Here is a 22,083-nt window from a genome sequence, read left to right as displayed (position 1 = left end):
AAATATAAAAAATGACTGGAGACAAAACGTCAAAATGATGGCATAGATTGCGCCTATCTCAGAAAAAGCGATAAAATAAAAAGTGAATTATTGATAAACTTGTACATGAACGTATATTATTTACATTGGGCCGTGCTTGTGACTATTAAAATGTATCTGAAAGCGAAATACAAGTGGTTCGGCTGTTGCATACTTTGAATCTATGCATTGACGTTTAGTTGTTTCAAGAGAAAAGTGGAATTTTTTTTGTACGTCTTTTTTGGTAAGAACAAATTCTGTGATATCTGATGTAAGATTTCCAGATTTTTTGAAATTTTAATTTAGAAAAACATCCGTTTTTAGAGATAGGTTAGGACTTTAGATCGAATGAATCAATCGATGTATTTATTCCTATCGATCTTGTTTGAACTGAACTACATAATATAATTTCTTCCCCATTTTTACAAATTATTTGTTTCTTACGATTTTGTACCGTTGAGATTGCTACAACATGAAAATATAGTCTAATGTTGTTCACAGCTGTTGTCAATGTAATCAAGGCTGAGGATAATTGGCTACATCCTACGGGTTTACTCACACATTTTAAGAACTTCTTACATAATCTACGAAAAATCAATGTGAAGGGCATTCAAATTTCATTTAAATTACTTCAGCTGGTTCTGATCCAGTGTCTGACTTGTAGAAGTCATATAGGCAGCCGTCATCAACATATTTGGGAAAAAGGCTAGGGAAATGATATTCTTACGGTGAGTTGAACCATTTAACTATAACGATAACACAAACATTTTCAGTTGTCAAATCGCCGATGTGACCAATGGGCGGCAAGTATACGGCTGGTTATGGTTTGGTTATCGTTATAGTTAAATGGTGCAACTCATCTTTGTGTAAAATAAACTTTAGGTGTTGCTACGCTACCTGCCTATCCCCTTTTTAAATAAAGCCATACTTATCAAGTACTAAATAACTTAAACTACTTTAATTCCTCATTTCTTTAACATCAAAGTAGTCTGTACCGCGGCCCTGGTAGGTACACTGTGGGCTCCAGAAGAAACATGGTGAGTTTTAGTCAGTAAGAGTCTGACACTCCCTCACGCTGCACCTATCTCTCGCGGGTTCTTTTAGTAATTTCCCACCATTTTTTTTTTGTTGGGTCCACGCCACTTTTTATTCCTAACAAAAGCACATAGGAAGTGGTGAAGGGTAGGCGTTTTGGGGGCTGTCTTTCGTAAATTTTAAAGTTCAAAAAGAGCTGTTTTGCAGCCAAGTTTTGATTACGATTTTGGGTTTTTAAATTAAGAAAACCAGTTGATTATTTTTGGAAATTCTACACCATTGGTATTTTGAATGACCTAAATAAATATTCAATTTTAACGGAAGAAACAAAAAACTTTTTTGATTGATTGTGTAATTGCAACATAGTTCGCGAATTTAGATAAATATTCATGTGACCTATGGCGGTTTGTAATGTCTCTATTTTAGCCTTAAACTTGTAAACTCCTTGACATTTTATGATGACAGAATTTTGGGATATTGTTACAGTTTTATATTTTATCAGCTGTTTTTGACATCAGGGCTTCTAATATTTATAGTTTATTGATATATTTTTGGAATGAACTTTAAATTGGTCGGTCTTTTTTTTAAACGACGTCAAAAATCATCGAATGACCCCTCCCGCTGTGGGTTAGCAGCGGTGAGGGAGTGTCAGACTCTTACTGACTAAAAACCGTCGTGTTCCGTCGTAGACTTTTTATGTACCAGGGCCGCGGTAACTTTTTCGAACAATCCCGCAGCCCCGGCAGACCTTGGCCCTGTTGGGCCCCGCTCAGCTGTCATTTGAAGATCTTTGGCAGTCGTTACGGGTAGGCAGAAATCAAAGAGTTTTACCAATGGCTTTCGGGTTGCCCGGGCAACTGGGTCGAAGAGGTCAGATAGGCAGTCGCTCCACTTAAAATGGTACCTACTCAGCTGCATTCGCTTGAAGCAGAGTCCAAATAAAACTTTTAAAACTGCACTAGCCTTGAATCTATTTAGTCCAGTTTGGTCTTATAAAGTAATCAATTTTGATTAATTATGCCACTTACCAGATTTCACCTTCCTAACAATTAATTTGTCTAGCCAAAGTCAAATGTCTTCTTAAATAATTTCTTACGAACGGTTTCGAAGGAACTACTTCCAGCACCCGGATAAAAATAGTCTACATGTTATTTTGATTTGCTGAAGCTAGATTTACTGCCTAGTTTTTCATCAAAATCCGTTCAGCGGTTTGCGCGTGAAGAAATAGCAAAAATACCTACATGTACACGCTTTCGCCTTTATAATTTTATTGTGATAGGGTACCTATATCTAAGATTATTAAAGCACTTCAAAAGCTAGGTACACGGCTTAAAGGAGCTGGTCTCAACAACTATGGAGTTTGTCGTCATTTTTTTAATGCAAGTTGAGCTAGGAAGGCTCAATCCTAATAACAGTTTTTTTTTATTTGTATCCTAAATACTCAGAAACTATTGAACTGCTCACTGCCTGGTGGAAAGCTACACTGTCCCCGGGTAACACAGGCATTTTATCCGGGTACTGCCAGTAGTGATGAACCTCTGGTACCTGCTATTGAATTTGTATTGTCAAAGCAGGAACTTTGGTCTAGCCTTAACCTTCATAAATCTATAAATCTATTGCAAAACCTACGAAATCCACCATCTTATATATTGCCAAATTATCCTTGCCATATTAAGGTCGAAACTTCAAAACAAGATTTAATAACTTCATTATCTCACAAAACCGCTATTTGTATACAAAAATAAATATACCTTTGAGAATTTTGATTTAGGTGCAAAATATTTTTTTATCATCTTGTATGAAGTCAGAGTTTTCTCAAATCCGCCTGATATCCTCTCACGTGGGTATGTAACAACGACTGCTACTGAGTAGCATTCGGGGACGCCGGCGACACGTGCCCTCCCAGGCTCGGGGGTGTAGCACTGCTAACTTCTAGACACAGGGTTGCTTTGTGAGAGTTTCTAAAACTCACAAAGCTATTTCGGCTCGACACAGCAATCGAAATCAGGACCCCGTGCACAGCCGTCGCGCTTTCGAGAATTAAATCATTGGAGAAGTTAATGAAAGTAATTACTGGCTTCTGCCATCGGCTTCACTCACGTTTCGGGTACTACTTTGCGCACCTGGACAAAAATAGCTTACCTCCATAAATGGGCTATTTAACAGTGAAAGAATTTTCAATAGCTGCAATAGCGCCTCCTAGCAAAAAAAAAAACAAACTTTTCAGCTTCACAATTGAAAAAAAATTACAAAAATGCTGGAAGTGGATTCTGTTGGATATCCTTCAACGCGCTGGCTAATTTCTTTTTCAAAATATTAAATGTACAAAAATGACTTCCAGATTTGTTACATGTATAGATGTAACTAACCAATTTCTCCATCTTCCACAGGTATAAACAAATAACCATGTTGAAAAAACCAGTGGCCTGTTGATACTCTGACTCCTGAAACCTGCGACCTTACATGCGACCGGCTGATCAAGTTTACATGTATTTACCAAGTGTTCGAGCGCGAGATTAGTGAAGGGAAAGAAGATATAAGCCATGGCGTCCTGTTTGTCCGGTGGCCACTATGTACCGGGGAGTCAGGAGTATGTGCCTGTCGCCGAATTTTATGCCGATAAGTCTGTTTTCGTTACTGGCGGTACCGGTTTTATGGGGAAGGTAAGAATATGTTTTTTTTTCTGTCGATGTTTTTTTGTTTTTTCGATAACTGTGGCACATCACTGTTTGGTCTTAGGCTTTTAGGGTAGTTGTCAGTGATTATTTTTAATAGAATAAAAAAAATAAGTTTTCAGCTTGACCTGTATGTAGTTACGTAAGTACCTGTATGATTGTACACGATTATCTTGCGTTTAAATGAACCGATTTTAATGGGGTTTCCAACTCAGTACTTTTTAATTATTTCTATCTATAAAATGTAACATAAAAAACTAAAATTGTTTGAAAAAAAAAATTAAAAAAATAGTCAATTAATCCGAAGTTATGTAGATAGAATAATAGAATAGCTAGAAATGCTTACTTTTAGGTAAAATTTTAAGTAACGTTTTTGTGTTTCAATGTTGAACAATCCAAGACAATGTACTTTTATATGGTAAACAAGCCACTCTGACTGACCTTATCAGTTACCTAATAAATAGATTCACGTTAGAAGCAGACAAAACTAGATTTCCTTAGTTAACTCGTGCGAACACCGTGCGACTGGACAAATGTCATTCTTGCCTTTTCATATTATGACTTCTCTTCTGTAAAATATAGCCTATGATATTATAAATAACGTGACTTTATATTGGTAAAAGAATTTTCAAAATTGGTTAAGTAGGTCCAGAGATTTGGGCGCAAACACATGTAGCAGTTGACTCTTGCCGACAAATTTGGTAGAATCCTACTTCCTACTTGTATTATAAATGTGAAAGTTTGTGAGTATGTATGGATGTATGTTTGTTATTTAATCACGCAAAAACGGCTGGACCGATTTGATTGAAATTTGGTATGTAGATAGGTGATACTCTGGATTAACACATAGGCTACATTTTGTCAACACACCACGCGGGCGAAGCCGCTGGCGGAAGCTAGTTTTGTCATAATGAGACAAATTGAATGTTAAGCTTATTTTCATTTTATACGTGTAAAAAGAAACTAGTGTCCTAAGCTAAGCTTCACTAGTTTCCGCCCGTGGTTTCTCTCACGTCTAAAAAAAAACTTTTCACTGCACATGGATAAAAAGTACCCTATGTTATTATTCTTATACATAATAAGCTATATTAGGTACATCTAATTTACTTCAAAATCCTTTCAGCAGTTTTTGCGTGAAAGAGGAACAAACATTCATACATTCATGCAAACTTTGGCTTTTATAATATTAGTAGGATTATGTAACACATTATAAATTATCAATATCATAACATTCTTGATTAATTTCGATAAAAACATTTTATCAATGCAAGTTTAAAGTGATTACTGTGTTAATCAGTCGGGCTAGTTTATCTTATCCATTTGCTTTTGAAAACAGGACATAATACTGACCTAATTATGAATTATTTAAACGTGTGGTTACCCAATGTTGTAATTGTAACGTTATTTGTTTAGCGGATGTTTAGTACCAGTGTTTTATATGGAGCGACTGTCTATCTGACCTACACGACCCAGTTAGTTTACCTGGGCAACCCAATGATAGCTCTTGGTTCTCAGTCTGGCTGGGTTTTTAATAACTGTATTGTTAAAGAAAGTTATAGAAATTTCATCCGGTACAAACGTTTTAATACCCTTTTTGTAATAAAGTACTAGTTAGCTAATGTCTGCGGTTTCACCTGTTTCTTAAGAGTTATTCCCAATTTGTCATTAGTACCGATTGGTCACCAACTATTTTTTCCATACACCAAATCCCGATTGGTCATTCGAGCAAAATAAATAATTTAATATTTAAATTTTGAGTTCCGATTCGTCACCCGCATAAAATTTCACGTATCAGAGTACCGTCAGAAATAAAAGTGTTAGAAGAAATTTTAAATGAAACACTTCGATGTAGGTAAAGGTTTAAATAGCTCTCATATAAATATAATAAAATGTACAATAAAGCACAGGTGAAGACAACATGGGGATGGAGCCCATAACTAGCAAAGAGATTGTATACATAAAAACATTCACAAACAAGAAAATAAATATAAAATGTAATTAACAAAAATAATTTGAATCTAGTCAGCAGTTGTGTTGCACATACTGCAGTATTTTTTTTTAATTGGACCTTGTTCGTATAAACAGAACGTTTCAGTTCAATTACTTATTTTATTTATGTATATGTGCTTAAGTTTTGGTCACAAATTGTGCTATTTACTGTTTTTCCGGTATTCATTTTTACGAACTCACATGCACTTCAAGGGCGCTTAACAACCAACTTATAATGCATCTGCACCACATGTTTTTTTGCTAATACCGAAAATAGTAAATAGTTATGTTTTATTACCTGATTATATATATGAAATAAGTAATACCGAGATTTTCAAAAAAATGGTTGATATACATAAAATACAATTCATCGACATGGTGTAAATTGGTATATTTATCTACAATTAGTATATAAAATGTAAAATCCTGACACTCTTGACTGCTATACTCCTGTAAGTTATGCGGTCCTAGTACATGGTGGGCAGTTCCATGGACACTCGATGGTTGGTATATTACTCATCTGATTTATGCGATCCTGGTATTTTGGTTTTGGTCGTGCGTTGTGTGACGCCGTTGAAATCGCGATTTTATTAATAGCGTGTTGCCATATTCGGAAAAAAACATAACCAACATAAATAATAAAAAAAAAACATATTACAATATTGTAAAGCTTTTCTTGTTGACAGTACTTTTTACAAAATAAAGTACGGATGACCAATTGGGACTAAGCAAAATAAAATATTTTATGGAATGACAAATCGGGACACGTTTTTTATGGATGCCAAATCACTAAAATGACGAATCGGGCATAACTCTTTCTTAAATACTTATATCTATTATATTGATTTTCTGCACTGGATCGCAGTGCAGTGATGGCCAAGTCAATATTATTGTAATGTGAACAAAACTATTGATATAGCCACAAAATATTGATTTACAAATAAAGTCGAACAGGACTTGGCTTCCATGCAATCTCGAAACTTTTTACGGTGGAAGAATTGCGTAGAGAGACTTGGCTTTTTTACATGTAATGTTTTTGGTGTATTTAATGTTTATCCGTAAAAAAATCATCTCAGTCGATTTTATCATGAATACTGACTCGCATTAACAATGTTATAACTATGGATACTCTTATTTTAACTATTTCCCGAACACGGATAAAAAGTAGCCTCAGTTATTCCTAGTTACATCAGCTTTCTTCCTTTGAAAGTCCCGTCAAAATCGGTCCAACTATTTTAGAAAGCCCGAATAAGCTAACTTCAAAAAAATGAGACTTCATGAAAAGTTTGCTGCTGATGATGATGATGACAGAATAATAACTAGAACATTGCATTTCCCCACAGGTGCTGGTTGAAAAGCTGTTGAGGAGTTGTCCAAAAATTAAGAAGATCTACTTACTGATGCGGCCAAAGCGCGGCCAGGATGTTGCTTCTCGTCTCACTGAGCTCACACAGTCACCGGTAAGTTCTTAACCGACTTCAAAACAGAGAGGTTCTCTATTCTCCTCTAATGTTGACGCCTCAACGTGACCACGACCGTTCTGCCAAGAGCGAATCGACAGAGAAGAAGAATTCTGCCGGGGCTGCGGGATTGTTCGCACGAGTTACCGCGGCCCTGGCACATAAAGGGCTTAAGTAGGAACATGGTGGGTTTAGTCAGTAAGAGTCTGACACGCAAAAAAAAAACAAAAAGTGTGATCCCTCACCTGCATTAGATGAATTCCTATCAAAAAAGGAGTTAATTGATTATAAGGCCAAGGAACGCCTGGCGCGGTGGATTCATGGATGGGTGACTATGTTGTCATGGCGAGTTCTGCCCTTTTGGAAAGGCAAGCCATGTGGTCGCGACTGCTGAGCACGAGCTAGCAGAAAAAAAAGGGTTGTAGAGACATTTCACATAGCAGACCGGAGTCTGGAAGTTGGCGAATGCTACATCTGCGCATCGGAGAGCACGTTCAAATGTCGGTCCTGCTTGTGATCTCTCTCCGGTGTTGTCAGACTGTCGTCCAGTCGCGCTATGAGAGTGAAGGAATAGAGAGTGCACCTGTGTCCAGTCCAAGCAAATGCTTGTGCACTATAATATGTCCTGCACAGCTGGCTGATATCCTTAGAGAGAACAACCGTCATTTTATTGTTACTTCTAGGAATACTATATTTATAAAACAACTAGCTTCCGCCAGCGGCTTCGCCCGCGTGGTGTGTTGATAAAAAGTAGCCTATGTGTTAATCCAGGGTATCACCTATCTTATGTAGATAGGTGATACCCTGGATTTCAATCAAATCGGTCCAGCCGTTTTTGCGTGATTAAATAACAAACATACATCCATACATTCTCACAAACTTTCACATTTATAATATAAGTAGGAAGTAGGATTGAATTATCATTACCATTAATGACGTGACCGCACCTAATTGTTAATTTTATACAGTGTTCGTATTTAAAAGAAGTTAGTAAACTATTTACTTTGTCATACATAAGAATTAAGTGCTTTTAAAGTAATTTATTTAAGTGTATTTATATTTGTGCATTTATTTGCGTTTTTAAGTTGAATGAGTTCTTCATTAGTTTAATATTCTTTAAGTGTATTTATATTTGTGCATTTATTTGCGTTTTTAAGTTGAATGAGTTCTTCATTAGTTTAATATTCAGTTTGTCACTTAAGAACTTGTAAACATACTTAAATATGTTAGTTACAAGTGGTTACGTGATGTCTTTTGACCCTTAGTTTAAACGCAAACAGGGGAAATAAAATCAATCATAACTTGTAACCGACTTCAAAACAATGAGGTTCTCAGTTGGAACTGTATGTATGTATTGTTTGTGATTTTGATTCGATTTTCAGCATAGTATTTGTCAGGTCCAGGAGAAAGTTTTAGGTATTAAAATAAAAATAAATATAGATATCCCGACAATAAAACGAATTATAAAAAATCGGTCCAGTAGTTTCGGAACCTTTGGGGTGTAAACAAACAAATGTTTCCTTTTTAATATATTAGTACCTATATATAGATTTATCTAAGTGTACATAATTTTCGTCAATGTCTGATGAAGAATATTTTGTTCCCCAGTTGTTCGAGACCCTACGGAGAGAGCGGCCCCAGGAGCTGAACAAGATAGTCCCGATAGTGGGCGACATCACGGAGCCCGAGCTCGGCATCAGCGCCGCAGATCAGACTATGCTATGTCAGAAGGTAAGAACAGATCTGAAGTTACCTACTCAAACACAGAAACTTTTATACAAATTACCATCAGTTGCACAAAGCTCCATTAAAGTTAAAGGTTCTTTAAATCTATTGCTGACTCTTTCTTTGTTAACAAGATAAAAAGTGACAGCAATAGATTTAATGAAGCTTTAACTTTACTGGAGCTTTGTGCACCTGACGGTTAGGTTGATAAATCAGCACTTTTCGAACGTCAAAAACAAAAAACAGCCCCCAAAATGCCCGCCCTTCACCACTTCCTATGTGTTTTTGCTGGGAAGAAGAAGTGGTGGAACAAACTCCCCAGCAACACATCTCACACTCAATTTGAGTAAAAACTTAAAGGTGAACAATCTTGATACCTAAGACTTTTTTTACAAAAATACCCCTAAAACAAAAATAGATATAATGGCGGGGCAGCACCATGGTGGTTTACTCCTTATACAGGGTGTGTCGTTCACGATCACATTAAATCTAATCACATATACTTTATGATATTCTATGGCGAATTGTAAAAAAAATAACCTAATCCATTCAGTGGTTTAGCCACAGGAGTCATTTTTCGTTTTTCATAATTTACAACATCATGTGTAAAGCAGATATAGGCATCGTTCAGACCAAACGTAATGTCGGCCGCTGACTGTGAGCGCGCGTTACGCAGTTTATTGCTTTTCCATATATTTTGAAATTGTCGTTCACACCGAACCGACTATACGCTGTTACGTCGTCTATTGTAGCTGACTCTCAGTAGCCGATTATTTTACTACGCGACTATGCACGGCGGACGCGGATTGGCTACGCGGACGCAGTTGCCGAATAGCGCCGCTCCGCCGCGTACGCACCGCCGCTCCGCCGCGTCCGCACCGCCGCGCAGTGATGCCAGATTGGGGGGATTCCCCCCAAATTTGGGGGTATTTTCTGCCCACGGGGGATTTTTTGGGGGGAACAATCCTTTGGGGGGATCAGCGGGGGGATTAAAAATTGGCTTGGAGGGAGTTGGAGGATTTTTCGGAAAAGTTTTATGACTGAACGCGACCAAATTACTTACTACTTCATTTGATTCCACCATAGAACCACACACAAAACCAGTAATGGAAGCGATTGCAAAATTATTATAAATTATTGTATTTAAATAAATATTTTTCTAATTACTAGGGGGGTTTTCTCTCAAAACACTAACATTTTGGGGGGATTTTGGGTGAGATTTGGGGAGAATGCTAGATCATCATCTGGCAAGGCGCCGCGCCTCTGCCGCAATTCACTCGAGAAACAAACTTCAATCAGGACAGTGGTGACACGTGACACCTCGCGATGTTCGACACCGAAAAGTTTATTTCAGAAGTACATTCTAGACAATGTATTTGGAATGCGAATTCAGAAGAATATAGGGATAGAAACTTACGGAGATGCGCTTGGGAAGACATAGCATCTGTTATGTATGAAGATTGGGGGGTTTATGAAACTAAAAAAAGAAACGAAACTAGTAAGTAATGTTTATTCAAATTTTCACTTCCTAAACAAAAAGTATAGTTTTTCTGATATTTCTGTAATTTTCAGCCTAGCCATTCACCAGATCATTCGAGAGCTAAATTCCAAATTCAACGTTTGGTATCTAGATGATGGGACCCTGGGAGGCGATGTAGAGACCGTATTTCAGGATTTCATTCATTTAAAACATAAATTTCATTCCATTGGTTTAGAACTAAATTGTACAAAATGTGAATTATTTATTACTGACACGACTTACAGACAAATGACAATATCCAAATTTCAATCATTAGCACCACAGATTAAAATTATAGATAAACAGTCTCTCCGCCTCCTTGGGGCTCCCATCCTAGACCAATCTTTTTCTACATTTATTTCGGAAAAAATTGATAATTTCAACGATATTTCGGAACGCCTACAGAAAATTACAATGCATTCGGCCATCACAATTATTCGACACTGCTGTTTTGGTCCTAAATTTACATATTACCTCCGTTCTTCTCATCTCTTTAAACATAGCCACCTTTTAGACCCAATTGATAAAATTATCCGCCATACCCTCAGCTCCATTCTCAATGTGGCCCTGGACGACCGAGCCTGGCAACAAGCCACATTGCCCATCCGGATGGGAGGTCTCGGCGTCCGCAAAATTACCAGTATTAGTTTACCGGCATTCATATCCTCGGTTCACGGCACTGAGAAATTAACCAGGAATATTCTTACTCCAACACTGGCTGATTTCGAGGTGCCGTATTTAGCCGAGGCTAGGGATGCATGGAAAATTACTTGCCCGAACGAAAATTTACCCAGCAACCCGTCTTCCCAAAGACAGTGGGATGAGCCGCTCTGCAGAGTAACCCGGAATAGTTTGATAGAAACGGCAATTACTCCTGCTGAGCGAGCGCGCCTACTGGCTGTGGGTAGATGGGAGTCGGGGCTTTGGCTTCAGGCACTACCGTCGTCAAACATTGGCACCATGTTTGACGATACAACTTTCCGCCTCGCTACTTGTTTACGTATAGGAGCACCGTGCTGCTCCCCTCATCGCTGCCACTGTGGTGAGGCTGTCACCAGCCTCGGACACCACGGCCTGTCGTGCAGCCGTAGTGCGGGCCGTATTGCGCAGCACGCAAATATCAACGACATTATTCGTCGGGCTCTTGTTGCCGTCGGGGTGCCAGCTGTACTGGAACCAAATGGCTTGGCACGCGACGACGAAAGAGACCGGACGGCATGTCTTTATTCCCTTGGAAGATGGGTAGGCCTTTAGTATGGAACGCAACCTGCGTCGATACTCTTGCGCCATCCCATCTTCCAAGTTCTGCGTGCTGTGCTGCTGCTGCCGCTGCGGCCGCGGAGAACCTCAAGCGGCGGAAATATAGTGGCCTTGTCGGCAACTATATTTTCGAACCGTTTGGGGTTGAAACCCTCGGGTCGTGGGGTCCGAATGCGCATAACCTATTTAAAGACCTGTCTAGGCGGCTGGTTGACGCTTCCCGTGACCAAAAGGCTGGCTATTACCTCGGACAAAGGATCAGCATGGCCATCCAACGAGGTAATGCTGCCAGCCTCTTGGGTACGCTCCCAGTTGACAGCGATGGGGATGAATTTTTTGACGCCTTTTAGATATAGTGTATATATATATTTTTTTTTTATTGTTCTTCTAGGATAGTTTTTTTTTGTGTTGTAAATATCTGTGGAAATTAAATCAAAAGAGTTATTAATTGTCGAAATAATAAATAAACTATTTTCTGATATTTAAGTTTTTTAACAACTTACATAGGTATACATACAAGCTATTGATTTGCATCCGTGCCGTAGTCCAGGAGGTTAAAATTAACACTATCACATTCGTTTTTAATGTGTCGAAAGCACTAAGTTAACGATCCTAGCACGTAAGTCTGTCACATGACCAGCTTGACCCTCCGTGATGAGGGTTCCCGGTCGGGAAACATTTCCCGGAACATAGGTATGTACGGCTGTTAGTACACTGTTGTCACTGATGGCATACAGGCGGACCATCTCCACCAACTCGTGTTCGTGTAATTCTCCGTCATATCGCACTTTGTACCTAGTCCTACACGTCCTAGTCCTAGTATGCGGCGGCGGCGGCGACATCAAACACCGATTGCCGTCGGCGCTTGTTTGTTCCGGCTTCAAGGTCACGCGAGGAGCGGCTAGGCGAGTGTGTGGGAGTACTCGCACTGTGATTGGGTGAATTTGGCTAGGCTGGATTACCTACGATTTTTATTGAATGATCGTTGCGTGTGCTTTGTGCATGTATCGTTTGTGTTTGTGTGAGTGCGCAGCGCGGTTGTAAAACTAGTAACACATGCGCCGAATTAAAATACGGCTGGGTTACACTGACAGATATACGTAAATAAGAAAAAAAAAAGACAAAATTACCTACCCTTTTTTTGTTGATTTGTTGTTTGACTATGGCATGGATGCAAATCAACAGCTTCTATAATTATATTAGTAGCACTACATAAATAATAAAACAAAGCGTCATTATATGTATTTGTCCTGCCAGTACAGCCGACCCTCGTTCACGAAATATTCTTTGAAAAACTCTCTCACCCTCTGACCCGACGTAGAAACAACTAACAGTGATGTTCGTACATCTCTTAGGTTACAAGTGCTTAACTGTTCTTCAAAATTTATGCCTTCTCTTCTACGAACAAAATTGTGTAGCAGACATGTGGCTTGTACAATTTTAATAGCATTATTGACATCAGTATTTATGGTTGTATGCAATACTCTCCACTTACTAGATAAAATACCAAATGCACATTCCACGCATTTTCTCGCTCGGCTGTGGCGAAAATTATATGTGCGTTGTTCCATGGTCAAGTTGCGATTTGGGTAAGGTCTCATAAAATTTGATTTCAAACTAAATGCTTCATCTCCTAAAAACACATATGGTTGTGCGGGTCCACTTGAATTAGGTAGTTTGGCAGATTTTGGTACATGTAACTGTCCAAGTGTTATCATTCTGCCCATATTGCTGTTTTTAAATATGTTACTATCTGCTTCTCTGCCACAAGATCCAATGTCAACAGCAGTAAATAAACAGTTAGCATCAGCTAAGGCAAATAAAATGATTGAAAAGAATTTTTTGTAGTTGTAATAGTTAGAACCACTGTGAGCTGGTTTTTTTATTCGAACATGTTTACCATCTACAGCACCTAAACAATTGGGATAATTTGTTTTATTATAATATGTATTTGATATATTTATCCACATTTCTTCTGTAGGCTGTGGTAACTCCAGTGGCATTAATATTTCCCATAAAATTGAGCAGGTTTCAGAAATAATTGTAGATATCGTAGACTTCCCCATTAGAAAATCTTCGGATAACGTACCAAATGATTTCCCAGTAGCCAAATACCTGTGAAATGTAAAATCAAATAGATCTCGTTTCATGATATTATAGTATTTGTAATGCAAGGTTAATAAACAGTAATTATTTATGACATTATTATTTATTTACTTATAGCGAATGTGTAGGTACCGTAACCAGCGCCGCCAGCTGATTCAATTCTCTAACCACTAACCTGAGCATATTTTCAACAACCTCGGATCCTCGGAAACCTGGCAAACCTGTTTACTATTTATTTAATCATTGTGCACTGCTTTTTGGTCTGTTTTTGTACTCAAAACAGATCAAATATTTGTGTATGATTATTAAATAAATAGTATACATGTTTGCCGAGTTTCCGAAAATCCGAAATTGCCAAAAATATGCTAAGTTTAGCAGGTAGAGGATCAAATCAACTGGCGGCGCCAGCTACGGTACCCATTTGCCTGAATTAAAACTTTATTGCACAAAATTTTATAAGGTCGCCGCTTTATATAAGGTCCACCGTTGACAGATCGACGGTTGACACATCGACGGTGGCGCCGTCACATATATAAAGGGTTTAGGCCGGCAGCACACATCCGGTTTCCTGATCCGGTTTCCTGATCAGGAATCCTGATTCGGAAACCGGAATGCTCTTTTTTCATACAAAATGTTCACAAGAGCGCACACGTTCTTACTTTTTCCGGACGGAAAAAAACCTGACATTCGGTTTAAAATTTTCTCCGTGCGTTCGGGTACTCAGAACGGAATAAAACCTGATGACGTCATTCCGAACGCAGCGCTCGCGAACAATTTGGTTTGACCGCCGCACACATACGGAAATTTTCATTCTGAATCAAGGTAGCCATGTTCCGAATGGACGTGTATCAGAGCCCGCTTGTCACTTACTTTTTTATATTTGTTTTTGTTTTTTTTTGAGAGATGAAATCCAGTTTATTAAACAATTAACAAATCTATACTAATACTATAAAGCTGAAGAGTTTGTTTGTTTGTTTGAACGCGCTAATCTCAGGTAGGTACTACTGGTCCGATTGGAAAATTTCTTTCAGTGTTAGATAGCCCATTTATCGAGGAAGGCTATAGGCTACTTATCGGCTTTTTATCCCAGTACGGGAAGTAGTTCCCCACGGGATGCGGGTGAAACCGCTGGCAGAAGCTAGTATATACATATTTGCATACATAAAAGATAAATAGTTTAAAGTAGGCGGATCACAATCCATTCAAAACTGCCCCATGTCCTATAACAAAGTGACGTATCTCAAAAAAAAAGATAAAAATTTTAAAAACAATATGGTACTTATATGTACTCTCTAACTTAATTTTTTACACCTTCATACGAAAAAGTGCTTTAAAAATGGTTCAGGCGCTGTTATGAGAACATCGCTCATAGGACTATTCATACATTTTATTAAATTATTTTTTTGTTTGCTATGGTATACCTCATAGGTGGTCCCATAATCATCTCATCATCGTCATCGGATCTGATGATGGAAACCCTGAGAAATCCAGGGCAACTTTTGAAAGTTGTAGGCATGCGCAGGATAAAAACTTGATTATGAGGTGTATGTCTGATAACATTATGCATTAGTGAAAGTTTGGAGCTGACCTGATGATGGAGACCAGAGAAGGTCGAGGGAACTCGACAACTGAGTACGTAAACTACTTCGTGTTTGGACTTATGTTATTTGTATTGAATAGAACTTTGCAACAGTGAAGGTTTGGAGCTGACCTGATGATGGAGACCAGAGAAGGTCGACGGAACTCGACAACTGAATATGTAAACTACCTTGTATTTGGTCTTATATTATTCGTATTGATGAGAAATTTCCATTAAGGCTTAAGTGGCTCTATACGTACTGGCCATGTAAATTCAGAATGAAAAAAACCGAATGTGTGCGCTAGTGTCACGGAATCCCGAATCGGAATTCCTGATCAGGAAACCGTATCCGGAAACCGGATGTGTGCTGCCGGCCTTAATATTATAAAATTTTATTTCAGTTCAAGAACTTCAAAAAAAATGGAAGCATCTCAGAGATTACTTTGTTCGGGAAAAAAACAAAGAACAAAATATTAAAAGTGGCAGCGGTGCCCCGAAGAAACGCAAATCTCCCTATTTGGATATGCTTCAGTTTTTAACAATTTCACGTGCTTCGAGCCCTGCTTCAGTCACAAATATACAACTACCCTCGGCACGTACACCAGTCAGTCACAGTTCGGATAATAATACTATAAATTATAATGAAGATAGTTGTGATAATACTATCATGAACAACTCATCTCAGCAGTCAAAATCGAAAGGATTAACTGTATTTCAACAATGTTTATTAAATTCAATGAATAGACAGGAACAGAATAATATGAACCCACATATGAATTTTCTGATGTCACTTGTACCCGAAATGAATACGATGTCTGAAAGGCAATTATTTGAATTTAAATTTGAGATAATGAAAATAATACATAAAATTAAATATAATAATGACTATTTACATGTACGGATCCGGTCCTTCAACTAGCACATCATATCAGCATGAACATTATTATGATCATGGGTACATGTCATCGTCACAGAACCGTACACAGTGCACACCCCCATCACAGCCATATCAGGTCACATCCTCACCTACACAAATCGACACCTCATCTCATACTGAATCTCCTGATAATCTATCGGAACCACCTTCTATAGAAGACATTGAAAGAATTTTGCAAGGTGATTAAAAGAACAATGTCAGGTTTCGGCCCACCCAATCAACTTTTTTATCTAGAACTTTTCCAAAAAAAAAAATCAGTTTAATAAGTAATTATTTTGTTTATCGAGTTCAGGTTTTTCGTTTTAATAATTTGGTTTTGAGAAGTTCAATGCAAAACTGGAAAACATAGAAAAGCTTCTGACGTTAAACTACACAAGAAACTGTAAGAATTTTCACTGTACATGAAATATTTTTATTGAGCCTAAGTTACTATGGACGTCTGACATTGTTCTTTTCGCAATTGTTTAAACGTGATTGATTTGATTATAATAAATAAGTGTTGATTACAGTACAAGTTGTTTTCCTCTTACCTTAAAGTAATTGTCAATCTTTCTTCTGGCTGAATAGCACGTCGATAATTAGTGTCCCTTTTATATAAACTTATACGTATTAAAGATAGTAACTCATCGAATGTTTTTACTGTCATACGAAAATATTTCTTGAACTTATTTGGATAAAGTCTATATTCGAAATATAAAGTATGAAATTGACCAAGAAAACATCTCTTCATATTTAAGGGATGTACCCACAATCTCTTCTTTTTATTATTTTCGTCTTCCTCTAGAGCTTCGCAAATGGCAACTATCTGAATGCGCATCATTTAATTGAAATATCAGTAAACGTCCGATTTTTTTAAAAAATACACTAGTTTTATCGTATGGGAACCACGAGTGATCACAGAGATCGTTTATAAAATACTACGAGCAACTTCAAATACTGAGCTCTTTTATGTGTAGAATAGTCGGCCGCTCAGCGTACGCATCTAGTGTGAACCTACGCGAGCGTATTCTTTTGTTCACACATGTAGCGCATCGTACGCTATAGCCTATTGTCGGCTTGGTGAGTACGCGTACTGCAGATTGAGTCGACGTTCACACTGAGGCCGACTGTGAGTATACTCACAGTCAGCGGCGGACAATACGTTTGGTGTGAACAATCCCATAAAGTTAGGAGTATCGAATGTTTTGATCAGTTGACAGCTGTCAGTTTTCAAGGGAGAGTTTCAATTGTTTGTAATGACTGACTTTTATATGGTGTTCTAATTTTCGCACATTTTTATTCTATTTACTTTGTTTGAAAAATGCATTTTTTTTATTTTTACGTATTTTTCTTTTTCCTTTGCGCTAATCGACATTATTATATGAATCGACATATAATAACCAGTATATTAACGCATTTCATTTAATGTGATTATGAACGACACACCCGATATAGTTATCGGCATGAATCTTGAGCGCTGACCTTCATCTGCGCAGAAGTGATTTATTAGCAAAAAACCAATCCCGAGTGACGGCTATGACGCGATGCGCTGCGGGCCAATCACCGCTTTACCCCGCCCCCGCCTCACTTCATACCACAAAGTATTACTTCTGCGCAGGTGAAGGTCAGCGCTCAAGATTCGTGCCGATGATTATATCAATATTTTTGCATTTATACCCACGTACAATACGCTTTTCTAAAACTACTAATAATATTCTCCATAATTCTCCACCAGGTATCGGTGGTATTCCACTCGGCCGCGACGGTGAAGTTCGACGAGAAACTGAAGCTATCCGTCACCATCAACATGCTGGGGACTCAACAGTTGGTGCAGCTGTGCCATCGTATGCTTAGCTTGGAGGTGAGGATATCCCCCCCTCTTTATTCCTTCATCATCAGCAGTTTCTGTGCCACTCGGCACGAGCCTCTTCTCATACAGAGAAGGAATGAGCGTTAATTATAGCAGAACTGAGCCCAGAGTCAAAAGATTCTGAAGCCGTGTTTATTTCCATGAATATTTCCCGTTCAAGATTAACGGTGTGATGATAACGCAGCTCAATCATCCTTTTCATTGTCCCACTGCAAGGCACAGGATTCTTATACAGAGTAGGTATGAGCGTTAATCACCACGACTTTAAATACAGACTTCCTCTACTGTTTTCGTTCATAAGTGTCCAATATAAAAAGTGCCTATCAGGGTCCATAATTGTGACTATCATTTTATATTTTCCATCTAATGTGGAACCTAGAATAAGGAAAGCAATATATGATATGATACGATGCCTCCATATCACTTAGAATAGTTTCATATATTTTATCATTGTTCAGTTTTGTATTTATGTTCCCAGCTGGAATCTAGACCTAGTTAAATCTAGACAATTCAAATAATTTATTCACTTTAAAATTTCCTTTAGGATCCTCAAAAGGATCCTCCAAATTCTCACATGTTAGAACATTCTTCATAGACTTTGTGGTCAATGAATTTCATTCTAGAAGAATTTATAATTGTTTCACCTTTGGGTCAAAAACATGTTAATTCCAGTAAACTAGAATAGTAACGGGCAATTAATTCTAAAAACATTATTTATTTCGAGTGACGAAACCTGTGTTTACCTACGTCTGAAAACTCAGTAGGTAAAGTTAGCAAACTACCTATTAATTTACCCTTCATTACACCTTTTCCAAAACTAATAACAAACCAAATCTGACAGTTTGAGTCTAACATTTCAGATTCCTTACTAACAACATCATGTCATCAGCTGAATATCTTCTCAGACAGAAGTAGGCCAAGTCAGCACCAACCAGTATTGTCTTTCAACCAGCTTCGACCTGACATCATCATCATCATTTCAGCCACAGGACATCCACTGTCAAACATAAGTGTCTTAGAAGGAATTGATCACTAAAAGACCGGTTTGTGGTGGTTGTACTCGGTCCTTTGTCAGATTCCGCTGACCCATGGAGAATAAAGTGATGAGAGGAGATTTCATAACGTAAAATATAATAGAGTCACCAAAATGCTGGCTGTTTGGGGGACGAGGAACCTTACTGGCTTCGCCCTCATACGCCTTCTTTAGAACCTGCCTATTTTTGTAAAACAAAAAGTCGTTGACCGATGTCTCAACGAACCTACCCGTTGTTGGTTCACTCATGACTGAGCATTTTGGTCATGCCCACCGTTCCAATTTGTCCTACAAGAAGGCGACTGACCATTTTGGTCATGCCTATCATACGCACTTGACGTAGAAGAAGGCGCCTGATCTGCATTACGACATCTCCGATCATCTTTCCTTCCTTCTTCTTCTGACTACTGAAGGCCCTTCTTCAACCTGATATATCCTTTCATAATTTCCAGGCGTTAGTTCACGTATCGACGGCGTATTGCAACTGTGAGCGTGAACGCGTCGAAGAGACGGTGTACGCGCCGCCCGCTCATCCAGAACACGTTGTGACGCTTGTCCAGACCCTGCCTGATGAACTGGTCGATAGAATCACACCGGATCTTGTTGGTTAGTTGGTCTTTTGGTCTTTTAAACCACCTGTGTAAGAGGGTGTTATGGGTTTGATCGTAAAAGAGAGGGGTGTTGTGAGACCCCCGAATGGATGGATGGATTTCAGTTAGACGGTAATCGGGAGGGGTCGGGAGGGCTGTCATTGAACATCCTTGGCAGTCGTTACGGGTAGTCAGAAGCCAGTAAGTCTGACAACATTCCAACCAAGGGTATTGGGTTGCCCGGGTAACTGGGTTGAGGGGGTCAGATAGGGCAGTCGCTCCTTGTAAAGCACTGGTACTCAGCTGCATCCGGTTAGACTGGAAGCCAACCCCAACATAGTTGGGAAAAAGGCTCGGAGGAGGAGGATGAATCGGGAGGGTTTTGAAGATGGTCAACGTTACAGAATGTCAAATACATTTTGTCAAAAAATTAAAAAATGTCGTACGTAGTCTATTTCACGTAAGAAGTCCCGCGGAAAATTGTGGAATTATATATTTTTGTACGTATTTACTGTGCTATCGCATAGACACTAGCGCTGCGTCTGCGGGACTTCTTTCGTGAAATGGACTTCACATATATTTGATGGCTTTGTGTGTCTGTCTGTGGTACTATAAACGGTTGAAAGTTGATCTTACAGTGATAGCTTCTAGAATTTTCTAAAATCGATTCAGCCGTTTCTAAAGTATCAAAATTATATTTCTTGTGTAAGTGCATTGATAACCACTTCCTCAGTTACTAAGTAAACAATGCGCTAACTTACCCAACGTAAGTTATTGAGAAATCCAAATTCTTACCAGTTTATGTAACAACGGTAAATTAATTTAGGTACTTAATTCTTGCGCATTTTTAATTACTCAAGGTTAGGGGTCAGTTTTGTTTGTTTATTTTTCAATTGTTTCCGATTTTTCTGGACCATTTGATGATGTCTCTCTATATTATTGGGTACAGACCCTATCAAAGCTTAGTGGAGAAGTTTTTAAACAACCAATAGAATTTCATTATTCAAACATCTCGTCATCGTTCTCTGAGTTACGTAGTAACTATTATAGTAATCTGTGGTAGTATCCCTGAGAGAAGAAATCCTATTGGTTGTTTGAAAACTTCTCCAAAATTTAGTCCAGGCTTAAATTATGATTTTTAAAGAGTCGCGGACCAAAGGTACTACATTCCGTACCCGGGTTGGGGGCAAAAACTGTCTTCAGTCCTTCCCCAGAGCTACCTCTCCACCAGTAATCTGCCAGATCAGTTCAGCCGTTCTTGATTTATAAAAAATGTAACTTACACGATTTCGAATGTCTCGTATTAGTGAGCTAAATATTTTATTCTTATTCAAACAAATTAATTATTTATGTTAACTAAAACGTATTTAGTGATTGCCCTTGTTAAACCTATTATCTTGACAATAATAAATTAAAAGTAAGTTACATGAATTTGTAATGCTTTGACAATTCAATATGAAATTACTGTCATTTGAATATCTTTAGCCGTTGTAACGGGTAGGCAGAAACCAGAAAGTGTGACAAACTGTGTCAGATAGTCAGGATTTTCGTCTGACCTTTTCGCGCATATATGACGCAAAAATACTTTATTTTTAATCCATAGTAGGTATTCGATCGCCTTATATATTTAAATTATTATGTAATATATTAGTTTAATTTTTTGTTTTCCTATGTGCGTCATTGAATTAGTTAATTTTTTCCTAGCTCCATTATTATGTGCCTGTATTTTTTTATGTTTTTTTTTTCTAATATATTGACCTTTTGGTTTCCAGGTGACAGACCTAATACATACACATTCACAAAGGCTCTCGCAGAAGATATGCTTATAAAGGAGAGTGGTAACCTGCCCGTCTCGATCGTACGGCCTTCTATCGGTAAGTATTTTAATTCTATTTGAATACTATTAAATATCTAATAAGTCGTGGTGGCCTAGTGGGTAAAGAACCAACCTCTCGAGTATGAGGGCGCGGGTTCGATTCCAGGTCAGGCAAGTACCAATGCAATTTTTCCAAGTTTGTATGTACTTTCTAAGTATAACTTGGACATCAATGGCTGATAAAAAAAGGTGAAGGAAAACATCTTCAGGAAACGTGGACTATAAAGTCTGAAATCCCGAACCCGCATTGAGCAAGCGTGGTGATTAATGCTCAATCCTTCTCCGTGTGAGAGAGAGGAGGCCGCAGCCCAGCAGTAGGACGATAAAAAGGCTGTAACAGTACTATAAATATTATAATTCTAGATTACTAATCAGAAATACTAATAATATTATTCTAGATTAAAGAGAAAAAGAATGAATGAAATAGACTTA

The 22,083-nt window shown here is 38.2% G+C and overlaps 1 protein-coding gene across 5 annotated transcripts in view; it reads left to right on the top strand.

The window, feature by feature from the left end:
* Window positions 1-22,083, top strand: part of LOC124643816 (putative fatty acyl-CoA reductase CG5065) — an 82,751-nt gene that overhangs the window by 47,269 nt on the left and 13,399 nt on the right. For 4 of the 5 annotated variants that reach the window (XM_047182917.1, XM_047182918.1, XM_047182920.1 and 1 more), the window contains exons 2-7: window positions 3,444-3,716; window positions 7,061-7,177; window positions 8,786-8,908; window positions 18,018-18,143; window positions 19,638-19,791; window positions 21,548-21,649. In XM_047182917.1, the coding sequence (XP_047038873.1) occupies window positions 3,597-3,716; window positions 7,061-7,177; window positions 8,786-8,908; window positions 18,018-18,143; window positions 19,638-19,791; window positions 21,548-21,649 (742 nt within the window). In that variant the 5' untranslated portion in view covers window positions 3,444-3,596. Of the gene's footprint in view, window positions 1-1,840; window positions 1,860-3,443; window positions 3,717-7,060; window positions 7,178-8,785; window positions 8,909-18,017; window positions 18,144-19,637; window positions 19,792-21,547; window positions 21,650-22,083 lie in introns of those variants that run through there. The other variant, XM_047182921.1, reaches the window with a different exon arrangement.

The sequence above is a fragment of the Helicoverpa zea genome, chromosome 28, assembly GCF_022581195.2.
Source record: "Helicoverpa zea isolate HzStark_Cry1AcR chromosome 28, ilHelZeax1.1, whole genome shotgun sequence".
NCBI lineage: Eukaryota > Metazoa > Arthropoda > Insecta > Lepidoptera > Noctuidae > Helicoverpa > Helicoverpa zea.
The sequence above is the reverse complement of the archived record's forward strand: the minus strand, read 5'-3'. Positions and strand labels throughout refer to the sequence as shown.